The sequence below is a fragment of the Hyaena hyaena genome, unplaced genomic scaffold (assembly GCF_003009895.1).
Source record: "Hyaena hyaena isolate Hyena2069 unplaced genomic scaffold, ASM300989v1 scaffold_30, whole genome shotgun sequence".
NCBI classification, from domain to species: domain Eukaryota; kingdom Metazoa; phylum Chordata; class Mammalia; order Carnivora; family Hyaenidae; genus Hyaena; species Hyaena hyaena.
The window spans coordinates 5,298,041-5,326,008 of NW_024080662.1; the positions used below are offsets into that span (position 1 = coordinate 5,298,041).

General features: G+C 51.7%; 1 protein-coding gene across 1 annotated transcript; it reads right to left on the reverse strand.

Annotated features, from left to right (window-relative positions):
- Positions 1 to 115: 115 nt before the first annotated feature.
- NCAN (neurocan) lies at positions 116 to 26,953 on the reverse strand. The gene is made up of 15 exons (XM_039227979.1): positions 26,877 to 26,953; positions 22,342 to 22,421; positions 21,036 to 21,449; positions 17,939 to 18,113; positions 17,700 to 17,827; positions 16,849 to 17,142; positions 15,403 to 15,990; positions 13,723 to 15,204; positions 10,033 to 10,149; positions 8,870 to 8,983; positions 7,417 to 7,575; positions 6,319 to 6,401; positions 3,488 to 3,632; positions 2,564 to 2,746; positions 116 to 2,057 (listed from the first exon to the last, which is right to left on the reverse strand). The coding sequence occupies exons 2-15, from the start codon at positions 22,412 to 22,414 to the stop codon at positions 1,912 to 1,914; spliced, it is 4,101 nt and encodes a 1,366-aa protein (XP_039083910.1). The 5' UTR covers positions 22,415 to 22,421; positions 26,877 to 26,953; the 3' UTR covers positions 116 to 1,911.
- Positions 26,954 to 27,968: the final 1,015 nt, after the last annotated feature.

Sequence of the window (27,968 nt, forward strand, 5' to 3'; positions counted from 1 at the left end):
GGGTGGAGGCAGAGCAAGGGACTAAGAGGGCCAGGCGCAGGGAGCATAAACAAAGCCCCCCCAAAAAAGTTGCACCCCCAGCACCACCCCCAAAGGAAAATTATTTTATGACATGAATTACTGAAGATGTGTTATTATATTTTTAAAAGCAAAAAAAATGATCAAAGCAAGAAGGCAAATGTACATCCCTGGGCTTTCTCTATAACTATAAGGTGGAGCAATGTTTATAATGTTTATAGCGGGGAAGACTGAAGATCATGGTCAAGGATAAGGATCTAGTTGGCACTTCTCAATCTTTTCCTAAATCTGCCTGTGCATATGAGAGAGTGTAAGTAGGCTTCAATCCTTTCCTCTAAAGTAAAAGCGGTGTTTAGAATCAGACAGATGAAGGACCAAATCCTTACTCCTGTCTTGGCCGTGGATTCAAACCAGTGCCTTTCTCTTCTCTGAGCCTCAGTTTTGTAAAGTGTAAAATGGGGAAATAATAGTTCCAAGATCATTGGGCTGTTGAGAAGATTCAAGAAGATAGCGTGTGAGTCCTTAGCACAGTATGGACTTCATAGCTGTCAGCTATGGTTATTCCTTCCCAGGAGGAATATAGGCTCAATCAACACATTTCTTTCTCTACTGAACCCTTGGACCATATACTTGCTTGTTTTCCTTTCTTGCAGAGGGCCATCCCCCACTGACTTTTAACACAGATCCACAGATTTCGCTTGGAGATTTCCTTTACAGGTTGCCAATTTGGGGGAACACATGTAGTCAGTTCTTTCCCACTTAAAAGATTTTTAGAAAGCAAGGAGAGAAACGTGTGTGTGTGTGTGTGTGTGTGTGTGTGTGTGTGTTTCGGTTTTAACACTGTGCATTTCTCTACAACAAGACCACAGGAAGATGTTACTACTTCAAGTTTTAAGCATTTCTAGTCCACCAGGCAATGAATGGAGACAGGGATGGGGGAGAAGTAGAGGCAAGACCCAGGGCAGGGGACTACCAATGTCTCTTGCGGGATGGGTATGGGCACCGAGCTAGAAAACTTGGCACCTCCTTGGTCCAGGAAGGAGGTTCTTTGTCTCCCTGAGAGATGGAGGGGGAAGAAATCTGGGCTCATCAAGCCCTAAACATCCTCTCATCTGTGTGTGTGAGAGAGATTCACCACACGTACAGAACCACCAAATCTCAGTGCTGGACTAGACCTGGGAGGGTCAGCAACCCACCTTCCCTCTACTGCCCATATATTGCTCTGACTATTCTGACCCCTAACTCTGAGGGCCCAAGAGGTTATTCTAAAAACATTCCTAAAATTCGGTACATAGGAGTTCCATACTCCATTTGTCCACCAGGACCAGAGAAAGAACTTGCGCTGAAGTCCAGGGCGAAGGAAGGGCAGCTGTCAAGTTCAATCAGTGTGCTTCCATGTAGTTTTCTACTCCCAAAGCCAATGACCTTCACTAAAAGCTTCAGCCTGCATTTAGTAAACCTGCACATCTGATGGTTTTACTAAGCCTGAACTTCTGGTGCGAAAAGCAATTCCCTAGTGTGAACCCAAACACACACTCTTGCACCTTCACCAAAGCCTTATTTCAACAACTGGTAACCAGCCCTGCCAACAAAAGACTTAACCAATGCAAAGAATGATCTTTGCCGATTGTGCTTCCCTTCAATGGGAGATGCTCCCAGCGTTCAGTCTGACTAGAACTGACTTTTCAGATACATGGCTATGCCTGCCAAGAGGACCTTGTGTATGTAAGAAAGAGGAGAGAGGGGCTTTTTACAAAGGATTATGGAGGGGGGGATGTGATTTGGGGCTCAGGGATTTCCAGACCCTCTTGTTTTTCCCTGGGCTCTGTCTCCCCAGGTGAAGGTTCCGGAGAAGGTGTGGGAAGGGGGTTGTGCTTCCTTTTGCCTGGTTCTTCAGCAGAAATTCCCTTCTTCCTTCTCCCAGTCCTCTGCTGGGTGTTTCTTGTGTTTTCTGCGCTCCTTGTGCGATTTATGGTGGTGATGCTGGTGATGGTGCTGGTGGTGGTGATGGTGCCGCCGCATCCGATGGGACCGTCTGGCTGCAGGGAAGTGAAGGGGGACAGGGAAGTGGCAAAACATGGTGAGAGGCGGGTGGCCTGACGCAGCGGGCCTTTTCACGGGGAGGAGAAATGAAGGGAACACCGGGCAGGCTGGTAAGTTCTCACTTATCTGCAGGGCTGTATTACCAGGCAGACATTCAGCCAGATCAAAGTGTGTAGTAATATGACAGGGGTTTTTTGTTTGCTTGTTTTTCAATTTTTTTAATGTTTATTTATTTTTGAGAGAGAGAGAGACAGACAGAGCGCAAGGTAGGGAGGGGCAGAGAGAGAGGGAGATACAGAATCTGAAGCAGGCTCCAGGCTCTGAGTCGTCAGCACAGAGCCCAATGTGGGGCTCGAACTCATGAACTGTGAGATCATGACCTGAGCTGAAGTCGGACGCTTAACCCACTGAGCCACCCAGGTGCCCCAGTAATATGACGTTTTAGTTGGAGACTACAAATAACTGGAAACCTGTGCTGGGGTGTCTGGGGACAGCCACTTACGTTTGGTGCAGACGATTTGGGGCTGGTCCCACTTGCCATTGCTCCGGCATCGGATGACGGCCACGTGGTGCTGGGTAAATCCTTCATCACACTGGTATCGTACAGTGGCATGGACATTATACTTGGCCTTGCGAGCACCAATGGGTGAGGCATTCTGTACTGCCGGAGGGGGACCGCACAGCACTGGAGACAGAGGAATCACCAGTTAGGGAAGTGACCACCAAGTCTGGGGCTGCACTGGCTTCCTCTCTTGTTGGGAATAATACACCCATCAACAGATCCTGCCCTTTACTCAGTTGTGAGCTCACATGGGCAGAAGTGACTGTCTGTCTCTTCAACCTAAACCAGGAGCTTCTTAGGAGCAGGAACCTCCTAGATACATCCCAGCCTCCCTAATTCTTAAGCATGATGGCAATGAAGAAGGTGGGACACAAGAATAATATGAACAAATGAAAGGAAGAAAGGACATGAAAAATGTCACAGACACATAAGTAAGAATAAGCAAAAGTATAAGAGAAAGGTGGACACGAGAATGCATATAAGAGTTCCCTTAATATGTAAAGAGCTCTCACAAATCAATAAGACCAACATGCTTATAGAACATTATGCAAAGGAGATGAACTTTCAGGTCCCAGGAAAATAAATACATACAAATAGCTCATCAACATATGAACAGTTGGTTATTCTCATCCTTAAAGACACGCAAACTACCATAACAAGTAGATATTATTTTTTCGCCACTTAGATGAACAAAGAGCAAAAAAGTTTGAGAACACACATAGTTGGCAAAGGTCAGGAAAAAATGGGCACTCTCACACAGCACTGTAGTAAAAATTGGGCAGAGCTGACTCACATTTACACATTTAAATAAAACAATGACCCCGGGAAAGGCAGAGGGAAGTGGTGGGGAGGGTAGCAGCATACCTGTTCCCTTCTTGCAGACATAGGGGAGGTTGTAGTTACAGGGAACGTCATTCCAGCGCCCGCTTTCATGTGCAATCATCACCACACAGTCCTCCCCACCCGCGAAGAAATTGTCAGGCTGGTTCTCCCGCCAGTTCTCATATTGCTGCAGGAAAAGGGAGCAGAGAGGCTTAGACTCCATCACTGCTTAGTGCAGGACTTCCCTGGCCAGGCCACTCAAACTTTAAGGACTCAGTGTTTCTATCTCTACAATGGGCACCGTTTTGCCTGATGGTGGCCTCCACTGCACCTGGAGTCACCCCTCCTCTGGCTGCGAGGCTGCAGTGCCCTCTTCTTTGGCTCTCCTACCTGCTTCCTTTCTCCCTGACAGTCTATTTTCCACATAGGTCACTGTTAGATAAATAGTTGAGCAAAAGTCCAGGAGGGATTCCCTGAGGATGCAAGCGGATAGCTGAAGACTCAAGGGTAGAAATGATGCAGGCAGGGAACAGAATTCCAAGCAGAGGGAACAGCTAGCACAAAGGCCCAGAGGCAGGGCAGTTGCTTATCCTGTTTGAGGAACAGAACAGACGCCAGTGGGGCTTGAGCTGCTGGATCGAGTTGGGGTACAGTCAGTGGGTGGGCAAGGGCCAGTTCTTGCAGTAGAGGAGGTAGATTCTTTTTTTTTTTTTTTTTTAAATTTTTTTTTTTTATGTTTTATTTATTTCTAGGAGAGAGAGAGAGACAGCGTGAACAGGGGAGGGTCAGAGAGAGGGAGTCACAGACTGAAACAGGCTCCAGGCTCTGAGCTGGCAGTCAGCACAGAGCCCGACGCGGGGCTCGAACCCACGAACCGCGAGATCATGACCTAAGCGAAAGTCGGACGCTTAACCGACTAAGCCACCCAGGCGCCCCCTTTTTTTTTTTTTTTTTTTTTTAAGCAGGCTCCAACGCAGGGCTTGAACTCACAACCTGGAGATCAAGACCTGAGCTGAGATCAATAATTAGACACTTGTGCCATCCACAATGTACTGCAACTATCACCACTGTCTAACCCCAGCACATTTTCATCCCTTCCGAGAGAAACTCTCTCCCTATTAGCAATCACTCCCCATTCTGCCCTGCCCCCAGCCCCTGGCAACTACAGATCCAGGGGTTCTGTCTGTCTCTACGAATTTGCCTATTTTAGATATTTCATGTAAACAGAATCATACAATACATAGCCTTTTATGTTTGGCCTTTTCTACCGAGCATAATGTTGTCGGGTTTCATCTACATGGTAGCATATATATCAGCTTTTTATCTGAATAGTGTTCATCGTGTAGACAGACCACATTTTGTTCATCCATTTATCTTTTGATGGCCATTTGTGTTGTTTCCACCTTCCACCTTTTGGCTACTGTGAATAGTACTGCTGTGGACATGAGTGCACAAGTATCTGAGGGAAAGATCTTCTTTCACTTCTTTTGGGTATCTACCTGGGAGCGAAGTTTCTGGGTCGTGTGGCAATTCTGTGTTTGACTTTAACTTTTTGTGGGATCACCAGACCGTGTTTCACAGCAGGAAGAGCTGGATTTTTTATCTTGAGAACAATAGAGGGCCTCAGAGGACTTGAAGCAGGGAGAATGCTGAGCTATGATTTTTAAAAGGTCCCCAATGTACAGGTTTACCTTTTCAGGTGAACATATTCTGTAACTAGATTGAGGTGATGGCCACACAACACTGTGAAAGTACTAAATGCCACTGAATTATATGCTTTAAAATTATTAATTTTGGGGTACCTGACTGGCTTAGTCAGAAGAGCATGCTACTCTTGATCTCCGGGTCATGAGTTCGAGCCCCATGTTGGGTGTAGAGATTAGTAAAATAAAAAATTTAAAAAAGAGGAGAGGAGCACCTGGGTGGCTCAGTCGGTTAAATGTCCAACTCTTGATTTCGGCTCAGGTCATGATCTCATCGTTTGATTCCTGAGATGGAGCCCCATGTGTCAGGTTCCTTGCTAACAGCATGGAGCCTGATTGGGATTCTCTCTCTCCCTCCCTCTCTCTCTCTCTCTCTCTCTCTGTTCCTCCCCCACTCGTGTGCTCTCTCTCTCAAAACACATAAACATTTTTTTTACAAAAGAAAACTTTAAAATGATTAATTTTATGTCATATGAATTTCACTACAATTTTTTAAAAAGTCCCCTTCGGGGCACCTGGGTGGCGTAGTCGGTTAAGCGTCCGACTTTGGCTCAGGTCATGATCTCACAGTTCGTGGCTTCAAGCTCCGCGTTGGGCTTTGTGCTGACAACTAGCTCAGAGCCTGGAGCCTGCTTCAGATTCTGTGTCTCCCTCTCTCTCTGACTCTCCCCTGCTTATGCTGTCTCTCTCTCTCACAAACAAATAAATAAAATTTTTTAAAAATTAAAAAAAAATTTTGGCTGCCAGGTGGAGGTGCTAGAGTGTAGGTAGCAAGTGTGTGTTTTGGAAGGTGGGTCTGCGGCGGGGGGTGGGGGGGGTGGGGGGGTGTTTGCGGGCTGCTGCAGGGGTCCTGGTGAATGATAAGGGAGTCAGGGCAGGCAGGGGGCTGTAGGGAAATGGGATTGGAGGACCCGGCAGCGAGCAAGAGACCTCAGGCCTGAGTCCTAGGTTTATAACTTCAGTCCCTGGGCAGGCCGGGTGTTCACAGGGCTGGGAAGTCAAGGGTGACCTGGAGCTTCACTGAAGCTCCTTTCCCAACTCCAGAAGCTCAGAGCCGGAAGAAACTTTCATGGTTGATTTGCACAAGAGGGGAAAGCCAGGCCAGAGCCCACGTGGCCTATACACACCCCACTGTTCTGGGGGGACCCAAGCCTGGCTTCTGCCACTCACCAGCCCTGTGTTGTCCGTCCACTGGAAATCCCTCTCCACGATCCTGTCATTCAGGCCGATCCAAGTGTTTTCACGCCCAAAGCCTGTGAGGTGGGGCATCCTGAGGGCTGGGTGCCCGCCCCTCCCCCAGCCTAGGCTGGGAGCTGGGGGCTGGGTGGAAGGGGTGGGAGGGGTGGACCCAGTCCCTCCCCCAGCCTTGTGTTGGCTAGAGGCTGTGTCCCCCCCTTCCCAAGCAGATGAGGGTGGGGGGGGGCATGAAAAGGGCTGGAGTTGGGCTCCAGTCTTGCCTCGGTTAGCAGCTTAAACAGTCACAGGAAGGAATAAACAGAAACTTTTTGCAGAAATTAGAGTAAGGGCTAGAAGAGCCCGCAGGCAGGCTGGACCAGGCAGGCAGCTGGGACCTAGTGAGGGAGTCAGTCCCTGAGTGTCCTGGAAGATAAGCATGTGTTTGATGACATGGAGGGGAAAAAACAAAAATGAAGGAACCAGGGAATTAACAAATGAAAGAATTAACAGGGGATGGGATGGGGGCAATGTGAATAATTGGATGGATGAACAAATGGCAGAAGGATAATGAATAAATCAATAAATGCCAGATTTAATTGACGCAATTAAATAAATGAATCTTTTTCTAGATTTATGCAGAACTCCTTCCTCGTTTCATCCCCCACATCACAGATGCTTCCTCATTGCCCTCTTCCCCCTGGGTCTGTTTTATTTGTCATCAGTGCACTTAGGACCAGCTAAATTATAGTACAGACTTATTTAATTAGATATTTACTTGTTTGCCTATAGCCCCCACAAGAATGTCAAGCCCTGCAGACAGGACAATATGTGTCTCACTCACTGCTGTGTCCCAATGCCTGGAACGGTGCCTGGCACATAGCAGATACTCAGTAAATATCTGGTGAATTAATGAAGGAAGTGAATGTATGAAATAACAAGTGAATAAATGGACACATGAATTAAAGTGGTCAGGGCTTGCATTCATAAACACAACTTCAGAAAGGTAGTGTCTTCATGACCCTAGGGGATGCCCTGGCAAAGAAACGTTAAGGGCCACCCTGCTCCCCTCCCCCCCACCGCCAGAGTCCCTACTGTTAATGAAGCTGTGTTCCTCGGGTGAGTGGATGCTGGTCAGGTGGCCGGCTCTGCGGCGGCAGTCCCTCTCGGCATCTTCCCACGCCCGTCGATGGGCAAAGTAGCGGTAGCAGTGGCCCTGGAATTTGTGCCAGCCGTGGTCACAGCCCTCTGTGTCTGGGAGGTGGGATGCGAGCATGAGGGCTGGCCATGAGCACAGCCAGCACACCAGAGAGAAGGCCAAGCCCAAGGTCACTGTGGGGCCAGATTACCCCTGCTCCCCCTCATCCCCCTGAACCTCTGTCCCCCCACCCCTCTCACCTCTCCCCTCCTATATTCACTTCCTTCTCTGTTGCAGGAAGCTCTTCAACTGGAGACCATGACACCCACCCCTCTCATCCCAGCTCTGATGTCTCCTCTAATCTGGCCACACCCTCTGTGTGGACCTGGGAACTCAGGAAATGGTCTCAGGAAGGTCTAAAATTTCTCTTTTGGCAAAAGGCTCAAATAGACATTTCTCCGCAAAAGAGAAAAAAATGGCCAACGGACACATGACAAGGTGCTCAATATTGTTAGTTGTTAGGAAACGCAAATCAGAACCACAATGGGACACCCTTGGGATGGCTATAATTTAAAAAAAAAAAGGAAAATAACAAGTGTTGACAAGGATGTGGAGAAATTGGAACACTTGTATATTGTCAGTGGGGATGTAAAATGGTGCAGCCACTGTGGAAAACAGCCTTGCAGGTCCTCAAAATGTTACACACAAATTGCCAGATCACCCAGCTGTTGCACTACTCGGTATACACCAAAAAGAATGGGGGAAGAAAAAAGGAAACCAGTTTGTCTCCAAACAAAAACGTATACATGAATGTTCATAGTGACACTATTCATATTAGCCACAAGGGGGAGACAACCCAAATATCCACCAAGTGATGAATGGATAAAGAAAATGTGGTATGTCCCTACAATGGGTTATTATTCAGCCATAAAAAAGAAGGAAGCAATGATACACCCTATGATGTAGATGGATCTGGAAAACATCATGCTGCGTGAAAGAAGGCAGACGCAAAATGACACACAGTGCATGATTGCATTTATATGAAACATCCAGAACAAGCAAATCCATAGAGACAGAAAGTGGATTAGCAGTTACCAGGGGCTGAGGGAGGAGGAATGGGGAGTGACGGCTCATGGATACAGGAGTCCTTTTCGGGGTGGAAAACATCTTGGAAATAGCTAGAGGTAGTGGGTGCACAATATTGTGAACGCACTGAATGCCATCGAGTTGTACACTCTAAAAAGATTAATTCTATGTTACATGAATTTTATCCCCAAACAACAATTTGTCATCTGTTCAACTCATGGCCACAGAAACAGAGATGGAGACCTGAAGCATGTGTGACAAACGTGTGGCCCAGCAGCCGGCTCCACTCTTGGTACTATTCCTGGGGTCCCAATGGAGACTTACCTTTCTCACAGACACTGCCCCCGTAGCTGGGGAGGCAAAGGCAGACGAACGTGTTGACCTCGTCAATGCAGGTGCCTCCGTTCTCACAGGGGCTGGAGACACAGTCATCAATATCTGGAGGGGTGGGACTGAGTTAGAGGTCAGCCTCCCCTTGGCTCCCAGTCCCCACAAGGAGCCAGGCAGAAGATGAGGTCATAATCCTACCATCCATCCTGGACCTGAGTGAAGCAACGGTGGTCTGCACAGATGGCTCAATGACTCTGGAGGTCAAGGGGGTGGAACCTCAAACAATTAACATGAATTAGCATTAATGAGAGCAGATGCCACTGGGCCAGCTGAGAGCCAGAGTGTGTGGAATGTTCCATTGGCCTTCAGAACAGTGAAGGTTATACTCTGACATACAGACTCATAGAACGTTGAAGATGGAGGGTCCTATCTGAATGTGTAATGTAGGGAAACTGAGTTCCAGAGTATTTGCAAGGACTTGACACAGAGGCACAAAGCTGTTTGTAGGTAGAGCCAGAAATCAGTTGAGCTAGATCTCAGTTGAGCTCTCCTTCAACCAATTCCTGTGTAGACTGTGCCTGAGTGACTTGGGCAAGTCACTTCCCATCTCCAGGACTCATTTTCATTTTTGCAAAGTGGTGATAATAATAGCACCTTCTCAAGAGTGGTTGTCAGTGGAGGGTCAGTGGAAGAGCTCAAGGCATTACATTGCCTATATTTATTGTTATAATTCTATAATTAGTTTGGTTGTGAAACTGATGAAATAATGTGCAGAGCTCAAGATTTATATCATTTACATTTATTGTTAAATGTTCATAATTTGTCATATTCCCTGTGTTGGGCTTTGGGGCTAGGAAGAGCCCCCTTGGAGCTGGGAGGAGTCTGAGCCTTATCATTTGTCTTTCCCTCTCATCTCTGCCTGGTGGTCATGGGTGGCAGGAAACCTGAGCCATGGTCCCCACGACAAGAGTTCAGCTGTGTGGTGCTGGTTCAGCTAATTGGGACTGAGTTACTGGATCCAAAGAGAGGGGGAGGGGGAGGGAGCATCTGAAGCTGGCATTTTACCCCTGAGACCTCATGGGGATGGCTGCTGAGGCAGACCCCAGGGTTGTGATTCAAACAAGTCTACATTCAGATCCTGAGTCTAGGGCACTCACCAATCTCACAGTTCTCCCCGGCGAAGCCCTGGTCACAGCTACAGCCATACATGGTGCCGTTGGCTTTACAGGTGCCCCCATGCAGGCAAGGGTTGTTCTCGCAGGGATCCAAGGGGGCTGCAGGACGACAGGCAGTGTAGAGAGGAGGCAGGCCACCATGTCGTCTGCCTTCCTGGAATTCAGACCTAAGATTCCCCAAAATCCTCTCTGTGGAGTCCCCTCTGTAACTTCCAATAGGTGGTTGCAGCTGTCAGTTTCCTCTTGCATGCTCCTGTGATGAGGAGCTCATTCCTTTCAGGAACTGCCCCAGAACATCTGTGGGCCACTCTGCTTATGCAAACTGACTGTAGTGGAATGGGCTTCTTAAAGCTTTTTTTGGGAAGTCTCCCAGAACATGGGTTTTAGTGCCTCCCTGACTTGTCCCTCTCTTCTGGACATGGCCTGATGGTCACTGCACTTCTCACAATTTGGAGCACAGCGGTGGACGTAAGGTCCCAAGTAGGGTATGAGCAGCACTAGCAAGAGTGAGAACCATCACCTCCTTCGTTCTGGTGGCTCAATCTTTTTTGATGCAACGTCAGTGGTTATAGGGTGGAGAGGTGCTGGATTATTGTAGTTATAACCATGGGCTCTGGAATCAGAGAGGTTAGTTCAATCCCTGGCTCTGCCACTCATTAAGGACCCTGGACGAATTACTTGTCTGAATTTCAGTTGCCTCATCTACAAAATAGAAATCAAAACAGTTCATCCTTCTCCCAGGCCTGACCATAATGCCATGTCCAGCTCTGTCTGTAACAACTTGAGGCATCTTCAGGGGTCTCAGCATTGCTCGCTATGGACTTGACACTCAGGGAGTATTGAGAAGTGTGTGTCCTTGCCCCCCACCCCCACCATTTCCTCCATCAGCTGGGTTTCCCTGGAAGCAGTTGAATCTCCCCTCCCCATCTCAGAGGCCTCTACACCTTGGTGGGTGGTCTCCACTCTGGAGCCTGGGAGGGGCAGAGTGAGAATTCTCATCCTATCCCAGCTGATCCCCGTCCCTTATCAGGGCAGCATCCAGGCCTCCACTGCACAGAGACTAGAGAAGAGCAGGGTCTGGCCCAAAGCCACACAGCAGAACTGTACAAAAACCAAGACTGGCCTCTAAGGCTCTGCCCTGGAAGCCCAGTTCAAGGCCCCCTTCTCCAACCCCTGTAACCTAGAATTTGTTCTGATTTTGCTTGGTCTCACAAGATACTGAGATGGTAATAAGCAGTCGCCTCCTCCCTGGCCTAATCTCTGCTGTCTGATCTCTGTTCTCCCTGTAGTCGCCAGAGGTAGCTTATGTAAACCTGAGTTAGGTCATGTCCTTCCTCTGCCTAGGTCCCTCCATGGCTCCTCAGTACCCTCAGAGGAAAAGCCTAAGTCCTCGCTGCGGTCCATAGTGCGATTTCTCCCAACAACCCCCTGCCCTACCTCCTCCTCTGTTCCCCCAGCTCATTCTGCTCTAGCCATACTGGCCTTGCTGTTCCTACTACATGCCAGGCAGGGGTCTGCCTCAGGGCCTTTGTATAGGCTCTTCCCTCTGCCTGGAATGCAGTGCTTTCCCCCAGAGCAGTGACATTCCACATGGCAGCCACATATACTCAAGTTTACATTCAAATGGAATAAAAGTAAAAATGCAGTCTCACAGTCACACTAACCGCATTTCAAGGGCTCAGTAACCACACATGGCTAGTTGCTACCATATTAGGCAGCATAGCTCCAGAACATCACTGGGAAAGTTCTAGAATATACCCCTAGAATGTCAGCTTCCAGAGGACAAGGGACTTGGTCTCAAAATGGGGCCTGAAACACAGCAGGCACTCAATAATTGCTTGTTAACTGAATGAAATGAAGGTTGCCGTTGGCCCTTCTGTGGCGGCTGAAGCCTGTCCAGGGGGCAGTGGGCCCAGAGGGGCCTGTGGCTGGTGTATCTGTCCCTGGTATCACCCCAGCACGTGCGTGCACACGCCTGGGGCTGCCGGGTGCTGGGACGCGTGAGCCCCGCCAGGTGCCCTGAGCTGCCGACACCTACCCACGGGCTGGCGGTGACTCAGTCGCTCACTGGTGCAGCTTTTATTTTTGGCTTCATTAGCATTTCTGCTACAAGCAGGCGGGTGGGTAGGCGCCTGGGTCTCCCCCAGCGCTGGCTGCCTCCCTCCACCCAGGCTGCCGTTGCCTTCAGTCTAGAGCCAAGAAAGCGGCAAAGTCCAAGACAGGTCCAGCTGTAGTCTTGGGGGCTCCACCCAAAGCATTTTCCTTGGCACCCCATACATGGCTTCCCTCCCACCTCTCGGTCCAGCCCTCTCCAGCTCCTCTGGCTTTGAGCTTCCTTCCCTTTGTCCATCCCCCACCGCCAGGCTCTGCTCCTTCCCTGGGTGAGCTCACCCCCTCCTCAAGATCTCAGGAGTTTGTTTTTTATACCAACGAAATCTGCACTGAGTGACCTAGTGTTTGAGACAGATGGCCTGGACTCAGATCTTATCATTCACGCTCCTCGGCTGCATGACTCCGCACAAGTCATCTGACTTCCCTGTGCCTCAGTCTCTCCATTTGTAAAGTGAGGATCTCACTAGAACTTGTTCCACAAGGACAGTATGAGGATTAACCAAGTTGAGGGCAGTAAAGGGCTCAAAACAAGCCAAGCATGCAGTCTTTATTGCTGCTCACCAACCACTCCCACCCTCCACCCCGCCCCGCCAGGGTCAGCTTGCCTCCTGGGCATCTAAGAAAAGAAGAGGCAGTCCTGGAGAGGGCCCCGAGGTGCCAGGGTGGGCGATGAAACCTGCATCTGCTCTTTGCATTGCCGCTACACCTTGCCTTCAAAAAAGGAGCAAGTGTAAACCAGTTGTGTTAATAAGAGTGTTTGGCAACTCAGAAAAAGTGTCTTTTAATTAGCTGCTGCTGCTTCTTTTTTTTTTAAAGCTCAATTGACAAAAAAAAAAAAAAAAAAGCCAACATTACTGGTTGAGCTAGAGGGCAGACCTGGCCCCAGGGAAACAGGGCATTGGCTTTCTCTGGACTCCACTGGGCATAGAACAGTGATGGCTTCTACCGACTTGGGCTCTGATTAAGTCTGGCCACTGACTAGGAGGCAGTCATACCTCCCTAAGCCTCATTTTGCTTTCTATAAAATGGGGGTGATGCCCATTCCCAGCACCCACTTTCCCTGTGGCTCAAGGGCCCCCACGATCCACCGTCGCTGAATCCCAGCTGCAATTCCCACTTGAACAGGAAGCCCTCTTTGTCACGCCCCCTCCCTCCAGCCCCATGTCGGGGTGTCTGTGTCCAACTCTGTCTTCCCAGACTGAGGTGTCACTGAAGTCCAGACCCCAGGATCGCACAGCACTGTCTGGCTCAGAGTGGACACAAACAGGATTTACCCCCCAAATCAAACTCCACCCAAGGCCTCATTATCCCCCCCTCGCGGTGCATCAAAACAAAGGTGGAACTTCACCTCCTGGCCTTTGCCCAGGCTGGGGTGTCTCTTCCAGAAACACCCTTTCCGCAATTCAACTCTGCCTAATGAGCTCCCATCTCCATCATCCCCTGCTAGAAACCTTCACGGGCCCCCACGAACCACCCTTTCTCCCAGCTCTGGGCCCCCCAGCCCCTGTCCCCGAGCCCCGGCAACAGTGGGCTGGATGAGGTCACAAGCTTTGAACTCACCCTCCTCTGTACTTCCATTTGCTGGGGTCCCTGTCAGGGTCGGCTCTTCTCCGCTCGCTGCCTCCTCCCAGAAGCCCTCCACACCTGGGCTCCCTGACAGGACCTCCAGCTCAAACTCCTCTGGGCCCAGGGAGGCCAGCAGCGGGGTGCTGGGGGAGTCCCCCGGCACTGTAGGCTCTCCTGAGGAAACTGAGACGGGTTTGTCCATGCTGGCTGTCGTCGGTGTCCAAGGAGGAAAAACAGGCTCCCCCGGGGGACTGCCATCATGTGAAGTGGCCAAGGCTCCCAGTGTTCCCTGGGTCACCATCTGGCCCTCTGGCTCTGGATGCGATTGGGAGCTTGAGGAGGCCATTGTGGACATGGCCAGGACTCCAATCTTGTCCCCCTGGTGCAGGGACATGAGGGTCATCACCATGCTTGAATCCACGGCCACTTGAGGGGTCACGGTGGGGCTTTCAGCTCCCTCAGCCACATGGGATCCAGGTTCCCAAATCCCACCAGCATCACTGGGGGCCAGTGTGGCTGTGGAATCTGTGGGCCCCACCGTGGCTTCTCCATTTAGAGTGGCCCAAGGCTCCAAACTTGGGGTGACCCCAGGAGTCAAGAAGAGTCTAGGAACACCCGAGGGTGCAGATGGGGGGTGGGACTCCAGCCCTTCACTGTGCAGTGAGGGCCACGTGCTCTGGGCCTTGTCCGTGGTGGCCTGAGAGCCAAAAGTGGGGCTTTCTGTTGTGCTGAAGACCCCAGACTCAGACTCCGAGATGTCTCTCACTCCTGTGGGCTCGGTGGCAGTCTCAGTGGGGGTGAACTCTTCTGCCACATTCCTGTCCACAGAAGCTTGTGGACTGGATCTGGGGTGCTCAGCTTTGCTGGGCTCAGTAGGGCTGGTCCCCGCAATATCTCCAAAGTCTGCCCTGGGAGAGTTAGGACTGGCTTGTGTGGCTGTGGGTGTCTGCAAAGGAGCTGTTGCACTTCCCGCTCTGTGGCCACTGACTGTTGGGGGTGTGGCCTCTCTACCCTGTCCTGCTGGGCCTGAGGAGAGGGGCAACGAATGCATTTCTGGATGGATGGGGTCCTGGGGGACAGCCTCGGTCTCTGAGGCAGGGGAGGGTGGGGCGGAAGCCACGGCCTCACTATGCCCCTTGATCCCGTTGGCTTGCGTGGGGAGGGGCGTCGGGTGTGGATGAAGCCACAGTTTGGGGGCACGAAGCATGGCCATGACAGGGAAGTCTGGGGAAGCGGCCATGGGGGATACCTCCCAGGGGGCAGTGCTGGGGCCCTCTGAGGGGTTGGGTTTGAGGGCAGGGACCTCTGAGGGAGACCAGGACGGGAGTGGCAGGTCAGGAGTGGCAGGTGTCACACTGGGGACCTTGGCTTCCCCTAGCTCCAGGCCAGTGACGCTGCTGGGGCCTGGGGCGCTGGGTGGGGCCACAGTTGGGGGCCACAGCCAGGGCTCCGGGGGGCTTCTGCCACCAGGGGAACCTGCAACAATATCAATAAGAGTAATTCTAATTATCTCCTGGCAGTTCCTTCTGTTGAGGCCCCTCGGCTCCAGGCCCAAGGAGGAGGGGATTTCTGAGGCTTGGGGAGGCCTGGGGACCCAGCTGGGATTTGGAACCTCTTCCCCTGTCCTCCTCACACCCCCAGGCAGGTCCCACCTCTCCCTTGGACCCCACTCACCAGCTCCAGGCACATCCACTTCATTGGTCAATACAGCCCAAGGGCTTTGGCTGTGGCTATCCCCCGAAGCATCTGTGGCTCCTGTGGCCAGCAAAGGCTCCACGTGATTCCCAGCAGCCTCTGGGGGTGGGGGCTGGGTGCTGGGCTCAGGTCCCACCTCTAGGCCTTGCTGGGGTTCCTGCTGCTGGAAGTGGCGCCCATTCAACCCTTTAAAGCGTCCCCTCTTCCTGGGCGTCGGGCCAGTTGGAGTGGCCTCCGTGTGAGTGCCAGCTGCAGAGCTAGGGCTGCCAGGGCTGGGGGCCCCTGTGCTCGGCCACACCTCTTCGGCCTCCAGAGGGGGCCTTGAGCCTAGCGTGAAGCCTCCAGGGGCAGGGCTGCGGGTCTCCTGAGACTCCTGCTTCTCTGCCAAGATCAGAGGCTCTTCCTCCCCACTGGATACTAGAGGCTCTTGGAAGTCAGGGGTGACCATCTCCTCCCCAGGGCCGGGCTCCAGTTCTTGGGCAGGGGGCCCTTCTGCGGACAGAATCTCCCCCTCATCCCCAGATGAGGGGGTCTCTGGATCTCCATGTTGTGGTGTAGGATGATGAGCTGTAGGAGAAAGCCGAAAAAGTTGTGTTAGGAAAGTTGGCTGGGAAGTTCTCCCCTCCTGTAGCATGCGGCAGCACCAACTTTCTGTGTCTCTTTGTCTCTCTGTGCCCCTCTGTCTCTAAAATCTCTGTGTGGTTTCTGGGATCCCCCAGACTGAGAGAGGGAGGTGTGAGGTTAACACTCCTACTGTTCAAGCTGGGGCCCACTGTCAAGGTCAGCCAACTGGTCATAGTAAGAGGTGACCTTACCTAGCTGTTGTAGGCAAGGTTCCTGAGTAAAGCTCAGGCAGTGGCCAATTCTCATGAGGGCTGAAGCTCCTAATGAGCGTGGTCTTCCTACAAAGGGATCTCCCCCTCCCCCCTTATACGTTAGACTTAGGTCCTGGGAGTCAGGTTTGCAGCTTCTGAAACTGTCCCACTCCAAGGATTAGGGTCATCCGTAGTCCCTGGAGGTGTGGCCCTGCCTAGGGCCTGTAGCTAATGGAGGAAGCACTTCATCCCCAGGAGATGCCTATACACAAGCCTTCCGCTAAAATATGCTCCACTCAGGAGCGGGTCTTTCTGGGACCTTAAGAGTTATACCCCACTCTCAACAGAACTTCCCCGCCAGAGTTTGGCCTTTTCGGGCCCGGTCCTACCCCCAGGCCGGGGCTCCTAGGGAAAGGCCAGTATCAGGGGCGTGGGCTTCACGGAGGGCATGACTTATCTCAGAGCCAATTTCCAAACACCGCTCTCCTCTGTCCGGGCTCCGCCTCCACTAGAAAGCAAAATTCCCAGGGGCGTGGCCTTGACCAGAATGTATAGCCTTGGGGCGTGGCCGCCAGGGGACTCACCCTCCAGGGCTTGGCCTTGCTCTCACCTCGGAAGCAGTAAGCATCAAAGCGCGCTCCGGGAGCCGGGAAGCCTGTGCGATTGGCGAAACGGTAGACTGTGCGCACGCCGGGGGTTGGGCCGCCGCAGCGCCGGCGCGGCGTCTGGATCGGGTAGCGCACGCTGCCGTCGGCCAGCCAGCCCGGGTCGCACTGGTCCAGGCCCTCGTGCCAGGCCAAGTGCAGCTGTCCCACCGAGGCTAGCGCGGCGCCCTGGCGGCGGCACTGGGCACGCGCGCCGGCCAGTGTCAGGCGGCGGGCCGGGCCCACATAGAAGACCTCGCCTGCGGGAAGGCGCGAGCGAAGGTCAAGCGGGCCTGGGGAATTCTCCCCTGGAGCCCGGGAAGGGGGTCCCCCTCTAAACCCCAGCCTGGCCGGGTTTGGGTGGTGGCTAAACAAGGAGGCGGCAGCCGCCGCTGTGCGCTCCCCGCCGCGTCGCTGTCTTTACCTCCCAGGCAATGCTAAGAAGAGGAGGGCCTTAGTTTCTTTTTACAAATGAGGTAACTCAGGCCTTTGAGTGTGTTGGGCTTCAGAGAAAGAAAGGATCTTGGCGCAGGGAGGGGGCTCAGAGGGTGAGAGGGGTTGGAGGAGGGAGAGGGCCCAGGGAGGGGGAGAGTCTCTGAGACAGGGCTTCAGAGAGAGGGAAGGAGCATAGAGAAGGAGAAGGGCTCAGGGATGGAAAGAAAGCTCAGAGAAGGGTGAGCCCAGATATTGGCTGCAGGTTTAGAGAGAGATGAGACTTAGGAGAGCTACGCAAGGACTTAGGGAGGGATGGAGGTTGGGGAGGGTAATAGGGACTCAGGGAAGTGAGGGTAGGGGGTCCTGCCAGCCCCAGACTTACCCCCCAGCTCACGGGCAAAGCAATACACATCGTAGAGTTCCCGTGGGTCGCGCCTCCCATAGCTCCTCACCCCTGGAAGGCTGCTACGGTCGCCATAGCAACCAGGACGGGACTGGGTGATAGGATACCTGACAAGACAAGGATGGGGTCCCTCTCAAATATGTGTGCCTGGGGCCCCCAACGACCATCTTTCCCCAGGGGTTAGGTCTCCACGTCCCAACGCTGTGTACCCCCCTCACCGAACGGTGCGGTCAGAGAGCCACCCGGCATCACAGTTGTCAAAGCCATCTTCAAAGGCAGCCTGCAGGTGCCGTGGAGCTGCAATGGTGGCTGAGCTGAGACGGCAGGCCTCCTGAGCCTCCGCGAAGGTCAGTGCATAGCGATCCTGGGCTGCCCGGTAGTGGAACACAACACCTGTGGGGGGACATCCAGGATAGGGGTCCGACTGATTGGAATCTTCAAGAACAGACCTCCCTCTTGCAGAATGCCTTCTCCCCGTTTGATAATAATAAACTTGCTCCCCTATGCTGCCCTATACCATGTCAGACTGATATGACCCCATTTTTAAATAAGGAAATTGGTAACAATGACCATAAAGGGCTAGAATTTGTCTCATGTTCACCATGTAAAAACCATTTATAGGGGCGCCTAGGTGGCTCAGTCGGTTAAGCGTCCGACTTCGGCTCGGGTCATGATCTCATGGTTCGTGGGTTCGAGCCCCGTGTCGTGCTCTGTGCTGACAGTTAGCTCAGAGCCTGGAACCTGTTTTGGATTCTGTACCTCCCTCTCTCTCGGACCCTCCCCTGCTCACGCTGTCTCTTTCTCTCTCTCTCAGAAATAAATAAAACATTAAAAAAAAAAAAAGCATTTATAAGCAAGAGCTCATTGACATCTTACAACACTGTGATTATCCCCATTTCCAGAGAGGAAAACTAAGGCTCAGAGAGGTTGAGGGACATGTCCAGTTCCACACAGCCAGTATGAGGCACAGCCAAAATTCATAACCAAGATTACCTGACTCCAAAGATAGCACTCTCCATGCCTAGGGTTAGACCTTGGAGGTGACAGGAGGCATGGAGAAGAGGGAGAGTCTGCCTTTTAAGAATTAAGTACATTCTGAGCTGCTTGGCTGGCTCAGTGGGGTAAGCATATGACTCTTGATCTTGGGATTGTGAGTTCAAGCCCCACACTGGGTATGGAGATGACTTTTTAAAAATGTTTTTAGGGGCGCCTGGGTGGCTTAGTCGGTTAAGCGTCCGACTTTCGCTTAGGTCATGATCTCGCGGTTCGTGGGTTCGAGCCCCGCGTCGGGCTCTGTGCTGACTGCCAGCTCAGAGCCTGGAGCCTGTTTCAGTCTGTCACTCCCTCTCTCTCTGACCCTCCCCTGCTCATGCTGTCTATCTCTCTCCTAGAAATAAAAAATTTAAAAAAAAAAGATTTTAATAAAAAAATGTTTTTAAATGTTTTTTATTTATTTCTGAGAGAGAGAGAGAGAGAGACAGACAGACAGACAGCGTGAGCAGGGGAGGGTCAGAGAGAGAGGGAGACACAGAATCTGAAACAGGCTCCAGGCTCTGAGCTGTCAGCACAGAGTCCAGTGCGGGACTTGAACCTACAAACCGTGAGATCATGACCTGAGCCGAAGTCAGACGCTTAACCAACTGAGCCACACAGGCACCCCTGGAGATTACTTAAAAATAAAACCTTAAAAAAACAAAAACAAAGGAATTAAGTATATGTATTGATAGGGGAAGCACAGGTGACAATAGGAGATCAAGTGGTTCTTGACCAGCCTGGGAATGGAGTCACAGAAGACTTCCTAGAGGAGGTGACATGTAAACTAGGATGGGAAGCATCAATAGTGGGCTCACTGTGATTCAAATCCTGATTTAGGGATGAAAGAAATGGCTGAGCAAGACAAAGGAATGAAACATTCTATGCCATTTTATCAAACTCAGAGCTTCTGGAAGACAGCAGCTGCATCTCAGTTACGATCATGTTCCCAGCACCAGACTAGCATGTGGTAGGTAGGTGCTTAATACATGTTCAGTTGAATGAATGAATTGAACAAGGCCAGAGGTGGAATTTACTTCCTTCATCACTTATCAGTCTTCTTCAAGGTTTATGAGTTTTGAGCAGCGAGGCCATGGAAAAGGGACAGCTGGCTGACCCCATAAAATATGCAGTGAGACACTGTTGGGTGGGAGAATACTGTGCTCCAGGACAGGCAGTTCAGGGATTTGCCCATGGCCAGCAGAGGTTAAGGTAAATCGACTTCCCGGCAAGAACCCACGGGATGTTTTACACACAACAATCCATTCATTTGCCAATTGAGTCATTTGTCAATTACCTATTGAGCATTTATAATGCCATCCCCGTGCTAGTAGGACTTTGCTTTAATAATCAGAAAACTTTTTTGTTTTGTTCACGTTGATCAGTTAGGAAAAGAGAAACACTGGCTATTTCAACAGAAAGAATGTAATACAGGAGTTGGTTAAACAGGTAGTTGAGGACTGTTATTTACTGAATATATATTTTCAGTTGGCTATGAAAAGAAAACCTCACTCTTTAGAAACATAAATTTATTTTATTTTATTTAAAAAATTTATTGTAAAAGGAAATTTGTATCCCTATTTTATTTTTTTTAAGTTTACTTATTTTGAGAAAGAGAGCATGAGCAGGGAAGAGGCGGGGGGTGGGGCGGGGACAGAGGATCTGAAGTGGGCTCCATGCAACAGCAGAGAGCCATGTGGGGCTTGAACTCATGAACCATGAGATCATGAACTGAGCCAAAGTCAGATACATAACCGACTGAGCCACCCAGGTGCCCTTGTAAATAGATTTATTTTAAAAAGAAAGTCAATATCCTTTGTCTTATGTGAAAGTAGGTAACCATGAAAGGGACTTAGAATAAGGTTATGAGGGGCACCTGGGAAGCTCAGCAGGTTAGGCATCCAACTCTTGAGATCAGCTCGGGTCATGATCTCAAAGCTTGTGGGTTTGAACCCCACATTGGGCTCTATGCTGACAAAGTGGAGCCTGCTTGGGATTCTTTCTTTCCCTCTCTCTCTGTCCCTCCCTCACTTGCACTGTCTCTCTCTCTCAAAATACATAAACTTAAAAAAAAGGTTATGAAATCCTATAAAATACTGTGGTCCACAAGAGAAGTATGAAAGAAAGGGTAACACTGGAGGAGACTTTTTTTGGGACTTTATCAGAAGAACTGAATGGGAATCATTGCTCAGGGAATGATTGCTAAGGTGACATTCTGTGGGTGAGCTTCAGGCTCCGCACCTCCCCCTCCCAGCCTTGTCCTCTCCCCTGTCCTTAACTGACCTGTCACCTCCAGGGGCACCAGGTCCTCCTCATCCTCTATGCCCCTCACCACCTGGCAGCGGTAGAGCCCAGAGTCGCTGGCTCTCAGCGGTCCCAGTAGCAGCGTCGCGTTGGCCCGGTGCCGGGGGTAGGCAGGCAGTGACACGCGTCCCTGCCAGCCCTTGGCCACTCGAACCACATTGTCCTTGGCCACCAGAATAGGCAAGTCCTGCCGCTGGCCTGATGCAGTCCGCACCTTGGTCCACTTGATCCGAGGGGCTTCTCGGCCTGCACCTGGCCACGGCCGCAGGGTGAAGAGACAGGGCAGGGCCACTAGCTCTGCCAGCGCAGCCCGAACCAACCCTGACCCCACCTTCTGCAGGTGGAGCCCCTTGTTGGCGGCAGCGGAGGCAGCGGCAGTGGCATCCTGTGTGCCTGGGGTGGAGAAGGTGGAAAGAAGACCTGACTGACTCAAAGACAGAGACCAATAGAGACTGCTGCTTCTCTCACTTTACAGATAAGGAGACTGAAGCCAGAAAGGTTAGGTTGCTTACAAGATCCTAATGCAGGGAACAGATCTGTGATGTGCACCCCAATCTGTGAGCAAAAGAGGAGTAATTGGGTCACGTCCCTTCATAATTCTGCATCTGCTCAAAATCCAGACCCTGGCTGCCAAGGATTTGACTCTCTGTCACTGACTCACTGTGTGGTCATGGGAAAGTCACTTAACCCCAAAGTCCAGTAAGAAGCAGCCATTAGAAGGCAAATGTTTTGTGTTTGAGGAGTAACCTTCTTTATAACGGGGACACTTCATACATAGCGATCAGCTCATTTGATTTTCATAACCATAGGCAGAGGTAGCCATGTCTCATTGTCTTTTTGGAGGGTTGAGGAAACTGAGTCTCAGAGACAGTACTGTACTTGCCTAACCACAGAGCACATCAGGAGGCATTTCCAGTACCTGAGCTTTTAACCATCACTGGGGAGAGGCCAGGGAGAGTTATACATACCTTATTTCTATTGCCCCGCCCATGGCAGGCATCACTAATCAATCTCTGCACTGTTTTCCTTTTTTTCCTCTCTCTTCAGCTCATCTCAGCAAAAACAGTGAGAGGCAGGAACCTCCAGCCTCTGCTGGCAATGACTAAAAATAACCTCTCAGGTGTCTTGTTCACTTTTGACTATTCAAAGACCTTTTTCATCTATTCTCATTTTATTCTCCAGACCAAGCCAGGGAACCAGCAGGAGAAAGCTCTAAAGTTAAAAAGCTGCCCCATCTTGTCGGTCCCCCAGAACCCAACCTCTGCCACCTCACAAGCTAACTCACTCTGTTCCCCGGCCACAAACAGCAGCATCTGGAGCATCAGGAGGCCCAAGGCCCAGACAGACGTGGCCCCCATCCTGGACCTGGAACAAGATGGAGACAGAGGGAGAATGGGGGTGAGTACAACCCACCCAGTTAGTGTGGAAGGACCGAGTCTCCCCATCCTACAGACCTGGAAACAGACTCAGAGAGGCTAATGTGTCACTCAAGGTCACACAGTCAGCAAGCAAGGATTAATCCAGGATCCAAACACAGGACCAGCTGACTTCAGGATCCCAGCAGTGAAGTTTCACAGTCAGAAGCATGGGTGCTAGAGTGAATCAGACCTGGGATTGTCTATCTGCCTGTTCCTTGCTGTGTGACCTTGAGCAACTAGATTAGCTTCCCTGTGCCTCCGTTTCTTTGTAGGTTAGATAGGGATAACATCAGGTAGTTGGAAGGAATAGATGAGTAAATACAGTCAATACATATAAAATGCTTAGAACTGCCTGGCGTGAAGGAATAAATTTGAGCTGTTTTTTATTTTTTATTTTATTTTTTCGAGCTGTTTTTTAAAAAATGTATTTATTTAATTTCTACACCCAACGTGGGGTTCGAACTCATGACCCTGAGATCAAAAGCCACATGCTCTTCTGATTGAGCCAGTCAGGTGCCCCTGAGCTGTTGTTATTATTATTATTGACTTTAACACAGCGAAGATGAAAATCCCATCTTTCAGGCTGGCCTCACCCACACGATTAGGGTTCCAGGAGGGCAGTAGCCAGTCCCAGTCAGCCTGGGGACCCCAGTCCTCGCAGTAGGCTGGCCTCCAAGCCAGCCTTTAATCTGGGTTTGCTGACTGACACGATTCTCAGCTTCAATTCCAGGATTTGGTTGTCGCCAAGATTCTATTCTTGGTTTCTGGGATTTTTGAGAAGCTGCCAAGTCCCAGCTGGAGGAAGGGGCCTCACCCCTGCCCACCCCACCCTCCTCCTGACTTCATACCACCTGGCGAAGATGCCTCCTAGATCCACAGAGAAACTCCAGTTGTGGGTCCAGCCTTCTATAGGGGTTGTGGCCCTCAGACATAAAATGGACAATTATTGAGTGCCAGCTGTAAGTAAGGCTCAATCCAGGCACTGGTACATGGAAGTGCCCTCCCAGGCCTCACATTCTTCCAGAGACCAGAAACTCTGGGGAGACAGTCCCTCCCCAAAGCCTCACAGCCCGTCTGTACCACTCCCCGAGGTGGGGACAGATGGCAAGTTAGAGCATCCTCTAAAAATCTAGCTCTTGCAGCCTCCCCCCAATAAAAGAATAGCCCTGAGGAAGGGAGTGTAGACAGCATCCAGAATGGGGGCTGTGGAGGACAGCTGGTCCCGTCCCCAGTGCCCTTTCCCAGCTCCCAGAGGCCCTCCTGGGAGGCCAGCCGGGGACCTATCCGTGGTGCTGAACCCTAGGAAGGCAAAGCAGCGACAATGCCCACTTGGTCTCCTTGTCTTCCTCTGGCAGCAGCACCACCGCCCCACCCTGGGCCCAGAGAGGGCTAGCAGTTTGCCTAGGGCTGCACAGCAGGTCAGAGGCCAGACTTTGGGATGGTGCCAACTACCAACCTGTAAACCTTAGCGACTTCTGCCTCCATTCCAGGCTGTCCTCATTTCTCCCCTTTGGAATCCTGAACAAGTGCAGGATCCCCTGATGGCTATACAAGGCCTGACAAGGTATTAGAGGGTGGGGCAGGACTCTGGGCTGCACCTGCTGCAGGAGGGCCTTAGGAGGGGGCAAGTTCAGAGAATTCACACATACACACACACACACTCACTTTGTATGGTTAAAAGACAGACTACATCCAGAGGCACCTGGCTGGCTCAGTCGAAGGAACATGTGACCCTTGATCTCCGAGTGATGAGTTTGAGCTCCGTGTTGGGTGTAGAGATTATTTAAAAGAAAAAGAAAAAAAAGCTCTGCCTATTTCTATACATTGTATGATCCTAAACAGGTTGCTTCATTCTCTGTGCCTCATTTTCCCCATCTGTAAAATGGGGATCACCCAACATGTACCTCATAGTGTTATGGTGAGGATGGAATGAGCAAAGACTTATGGAGTGCTAGAAATGTTAAATTAAAAATCAGCTTTTTGTATACAAAGCCTCATGTACACATGCAAATGCACAGAGGTGATCCAACACAGTGACAGTTTCAGGTGCACCCTCCCACGCGCACACATACCCTCCCAGAGGCACTCTGTTCCCTCCACTTGCACCCTCACACACCCACACCCCTTCTCTTAAAATACCTCCTCCCCGGAGCAGCCAGAGGTGAGCATTTACACAGCTGTCTGGGGCTGGTCCCCTCATGAATAATGCATAAAACTCATGCATATGCAACTGGGGCCCATGGGGCATTGGAGGAGGGGCGGTGCTGAAGGAGGGTGTGTGTGTGTGTGTGTGTGTCCGTCCCTCCCTCTGACCCACCCCCTGTTTCAGTGGGCACTGAATGTGGATGTGTTTGCCAGCAGGCATTTTTGTGTCCCTGGGTGTGTGTTGGGCTGCTGTGTCCAGGCAAGGATGTGAAGTTGTGCTCTGTGATATGTGGATGTGTGCATCGATGTGCAGCAGCTCTGTGCACTGTGTGGAGCACAGGGGACCCACTGTGGTCTCTGAATATGTGAGTCCAAGTGTCCCTCCGCAGGGGTTGTGAGCACATGTTTGTGTTTCTGGCCTCAGAGTCAGGGCATATTTGTGTGTATGGGCATGATCGTGGAACTCCTCAGAGGAGAACTGAAGCCGGGCTCAGTAAACCATCTCAGGCTGCCCCTTGGGGACCTGAACCCCAACGTCTCCCCTATTAGCACCCCAACTCTTCACAAAGACCATATCTCACACCCCATGCTCAGGGTTCACACTGCCAATCACATGGAGAGGAGCCCCTTGCTGTACACACAGCCACACAACCCCAGACTCAGAGCCTGAGAGACACGCGCACACACAGATTCACTGACATTAACAAAGAGAGACAATATGGGCACTTACAAGGCAGGCAGCATGTCTTCTGCACAAAGACACACACCCACAGTCTCAGGCTCCCCATATAAACCCCTCGATGAGGCCATGCTGTCAGACACAGTTCCTCACAGACACTCACACATGGTGATGCCAGCCCCTGGCACAGACCAGGCTGGATAAATGTGGCCTTGGTGACTGGTGGGCACACACCATTTTGCCACCTGGTGATGTGGCCCTGGCACAAGTTTCCTGACAAAGACACAACCTCAGTCACATTAGACTTACAGAAGACCCCAGACTCCCCATGGGCACACAACCTCTCTCAGCATGGGGTACACGCACGCGCGTGCACACACACACACACACACACACAGAGCCCCCATCTCCTGGAAGGGGCACCTTCCATTTGGGAATGTCCACAAGCCAGCAAGGCTGCCGGGTTCTGAGGTCCCACGATCTGCCCACCCCTCCCTCCTTGCCCTTCCCCCACGTCCCCCGCTGGGGCCCAGCGCCAACCCTCTCCTTGTCCTGGCTGTCTCCCATTAATGCTGCTGAGAGGAACAAAGCCCCGTGCACATAAATGGGGGTCGTTCCTGCCTAGGCTGGGCCTGGGATCCCAGCCCCCTACTTCTCAGTGCCTGTGCCCCCAAACCAAGCCAGGACTTTCACAAGGATCCATATGGGCAGATGGAACTGAAGGGGTGAGGCAAGAGTCTGTGTCCCTCTGTGAGGACACAGTCAGACGTGGAGGTGCTGGGAGCGGCCCCCCTCTTGGGACTGAGCGCCCCTCATGGGTCCTAGGGATCCTAACTGGGGGCTTCTCGGAACTCACACCCAGCATTCACCTGGGAGACCCAGTGTGCTGGAGAAGAGACACCACCCCAACTCCAAGTCTGAGGGAACAACAAGGACCACCTTGGGATGGAGCCCCCCAGAGCCTCCTCCCTGAATCAGGCTGTAGTGACAGGACCTGGGCCAAAAGAAGAGGGAGACTGTGGGGCGCCCCTTCCCCACAGATGTTCACACTCGGGGAAGACCCCCCTTCCATTGGACTCTGGCTAATCTAGAGGGCCCCCCTCCCCACTGCAGTCCAGCCTGGATTCCTCCATTCATCTGCAAATTGGGAATCCCCACTTAAAATCCTGGGGTGTTTCAGCTCAGACACCGGGATGCCCAGTTATGGAGCCCCCATATAGCATCTGAATGTTCCCTTCTCTCTAAACTCGGGGTGCCCTCCCTTAGCCTTGGTTCCCAGTGCCCCCTCCCCAATTCTGAGGCCCACCCCCAGCCCGGCCCCCTCCCCACCTTGCGATCCTCTCCGCATTCCCCGGACAACCCAAGGGTGGACCCCCAAATCCGAATCCCCCTGACATTCCTAAGTGTCCTCCAGTTTGCGTTCTCTTCCCAACCTGGGTCTCCCCTCCCCCCTTCAGCCCCCCTCCCTGTTCTGGGGGCTTCTCTCTGATCCCAGGCCCCCTCCCCAATCTCGTGCTCGGCTCTAATTCCGCGGATCTCTCCCCCAACGCGGCCCCCTCCCCACGACGGACCCCCCACCTGACTCCTAGCTCGGACGCATCCCGGGGCGGTCGCCCGGCACAAAGGACGCTCCGGCTTGGCTTGCTCGCGCCGGGTCCAGCCCCTGCGCCCTGCGCTCCGCTCGCCCCACAGCCGCCTCAGCGCTTATAAAGGGGCCGCGGGGCTGCTCTGCGCATGCGCCCCTGCCTGCTGGAGGCCTCCGGCTGCGCGAGGAAGGGGGCTCCCCCTACCTAACCCCCCCGTCCCCACTTCTTCCAGCTCTCACCCCACCCAGGCGAAGACTACGTCTGATTTCCCGCGCATTCTCCCATTTGCCCCAAGAGTCACATTAAATGTTCCCAGACGCCCCGCGGGGGGCCTGTCCCATCTTACAGACGTGGAAACTGAGCCTCTGGGAGTCGAAATAGCCCCCCCACCCCCCGGGTCACGCACGGAGGAAGGGCAGAGCTGGGCTTCCAACCCTGGTCTGCCTGATTTTCCAGGGCTCACACTTGGAGCAGTTTTGGCTACAGTTGCTGTTTTATCCCATGAATAGAGAGGAGGCTGAGGCTCAGAGAGGATAGGAAGATGACTGGGTCACACAGCTGGTAAGAGACTCCCAGCGTTGGAGCCCAGGTGTGTCACACCCTGGAGCTGTTTCCACCAGCTGCAGCCTGCAGCCAGAACATATCATCCTTTTCATTCATTCCTTTATTGAGTCAGCATTTGTAGGACGCTGGCTGCCCAGCAGGTACTGCTATCACAGGAATCCTTCTGCTTTGGGCAGGGGGCATGTGTGTGTCTTCTCAGGGAGACCACAACCTTAAAAAGTCTAGATCCACGCAATGGAATATTATTCAGCCATTAAAAGGAATGAAGTACTAACACATCCTACAACATGGATGAACCTCAAAAACATCATGCTGAGTGAAAGAAGCCAGACACAAAAGGCCACAGTATGGTTCAGTTTATGCAGCATGTTTCGAATAGACAAATCCAGAGGCAGAAAATAGATGAGTGGTTACCAGGGACTGGAAGAAGGGGAATAGAGAGTGACTGCAAGTGGGTACCGCATTGCCTTTTGGGATGATGAAAATGTTCTAGAACTAGATAGTGGTGAGGGTTGCACAA

Coding starts and splice junctions, on each gene's coding strand:
- NCAN (XM_039227979.1), bottom strand. CDS start 22,414: ATGGGGGCCACGTCTGTCTGGGCCTTGGGCCTCCTGATGCTCCAGATG. Junction 17,828..17,938: donor CTCTCTGACCGCACCGTTCG/GTGAGGGGGGTA, acceptor TTGTCTTGTCAG/GTATCCTATCACCCAGTCCC. Junction 8,984..10,032: donor CGGGGAGAACTGTGAGATTG/GTGAGTGCCCTA, acceptor CCACCCCTCCAG/ATATTGATGACTGTGTCTCC.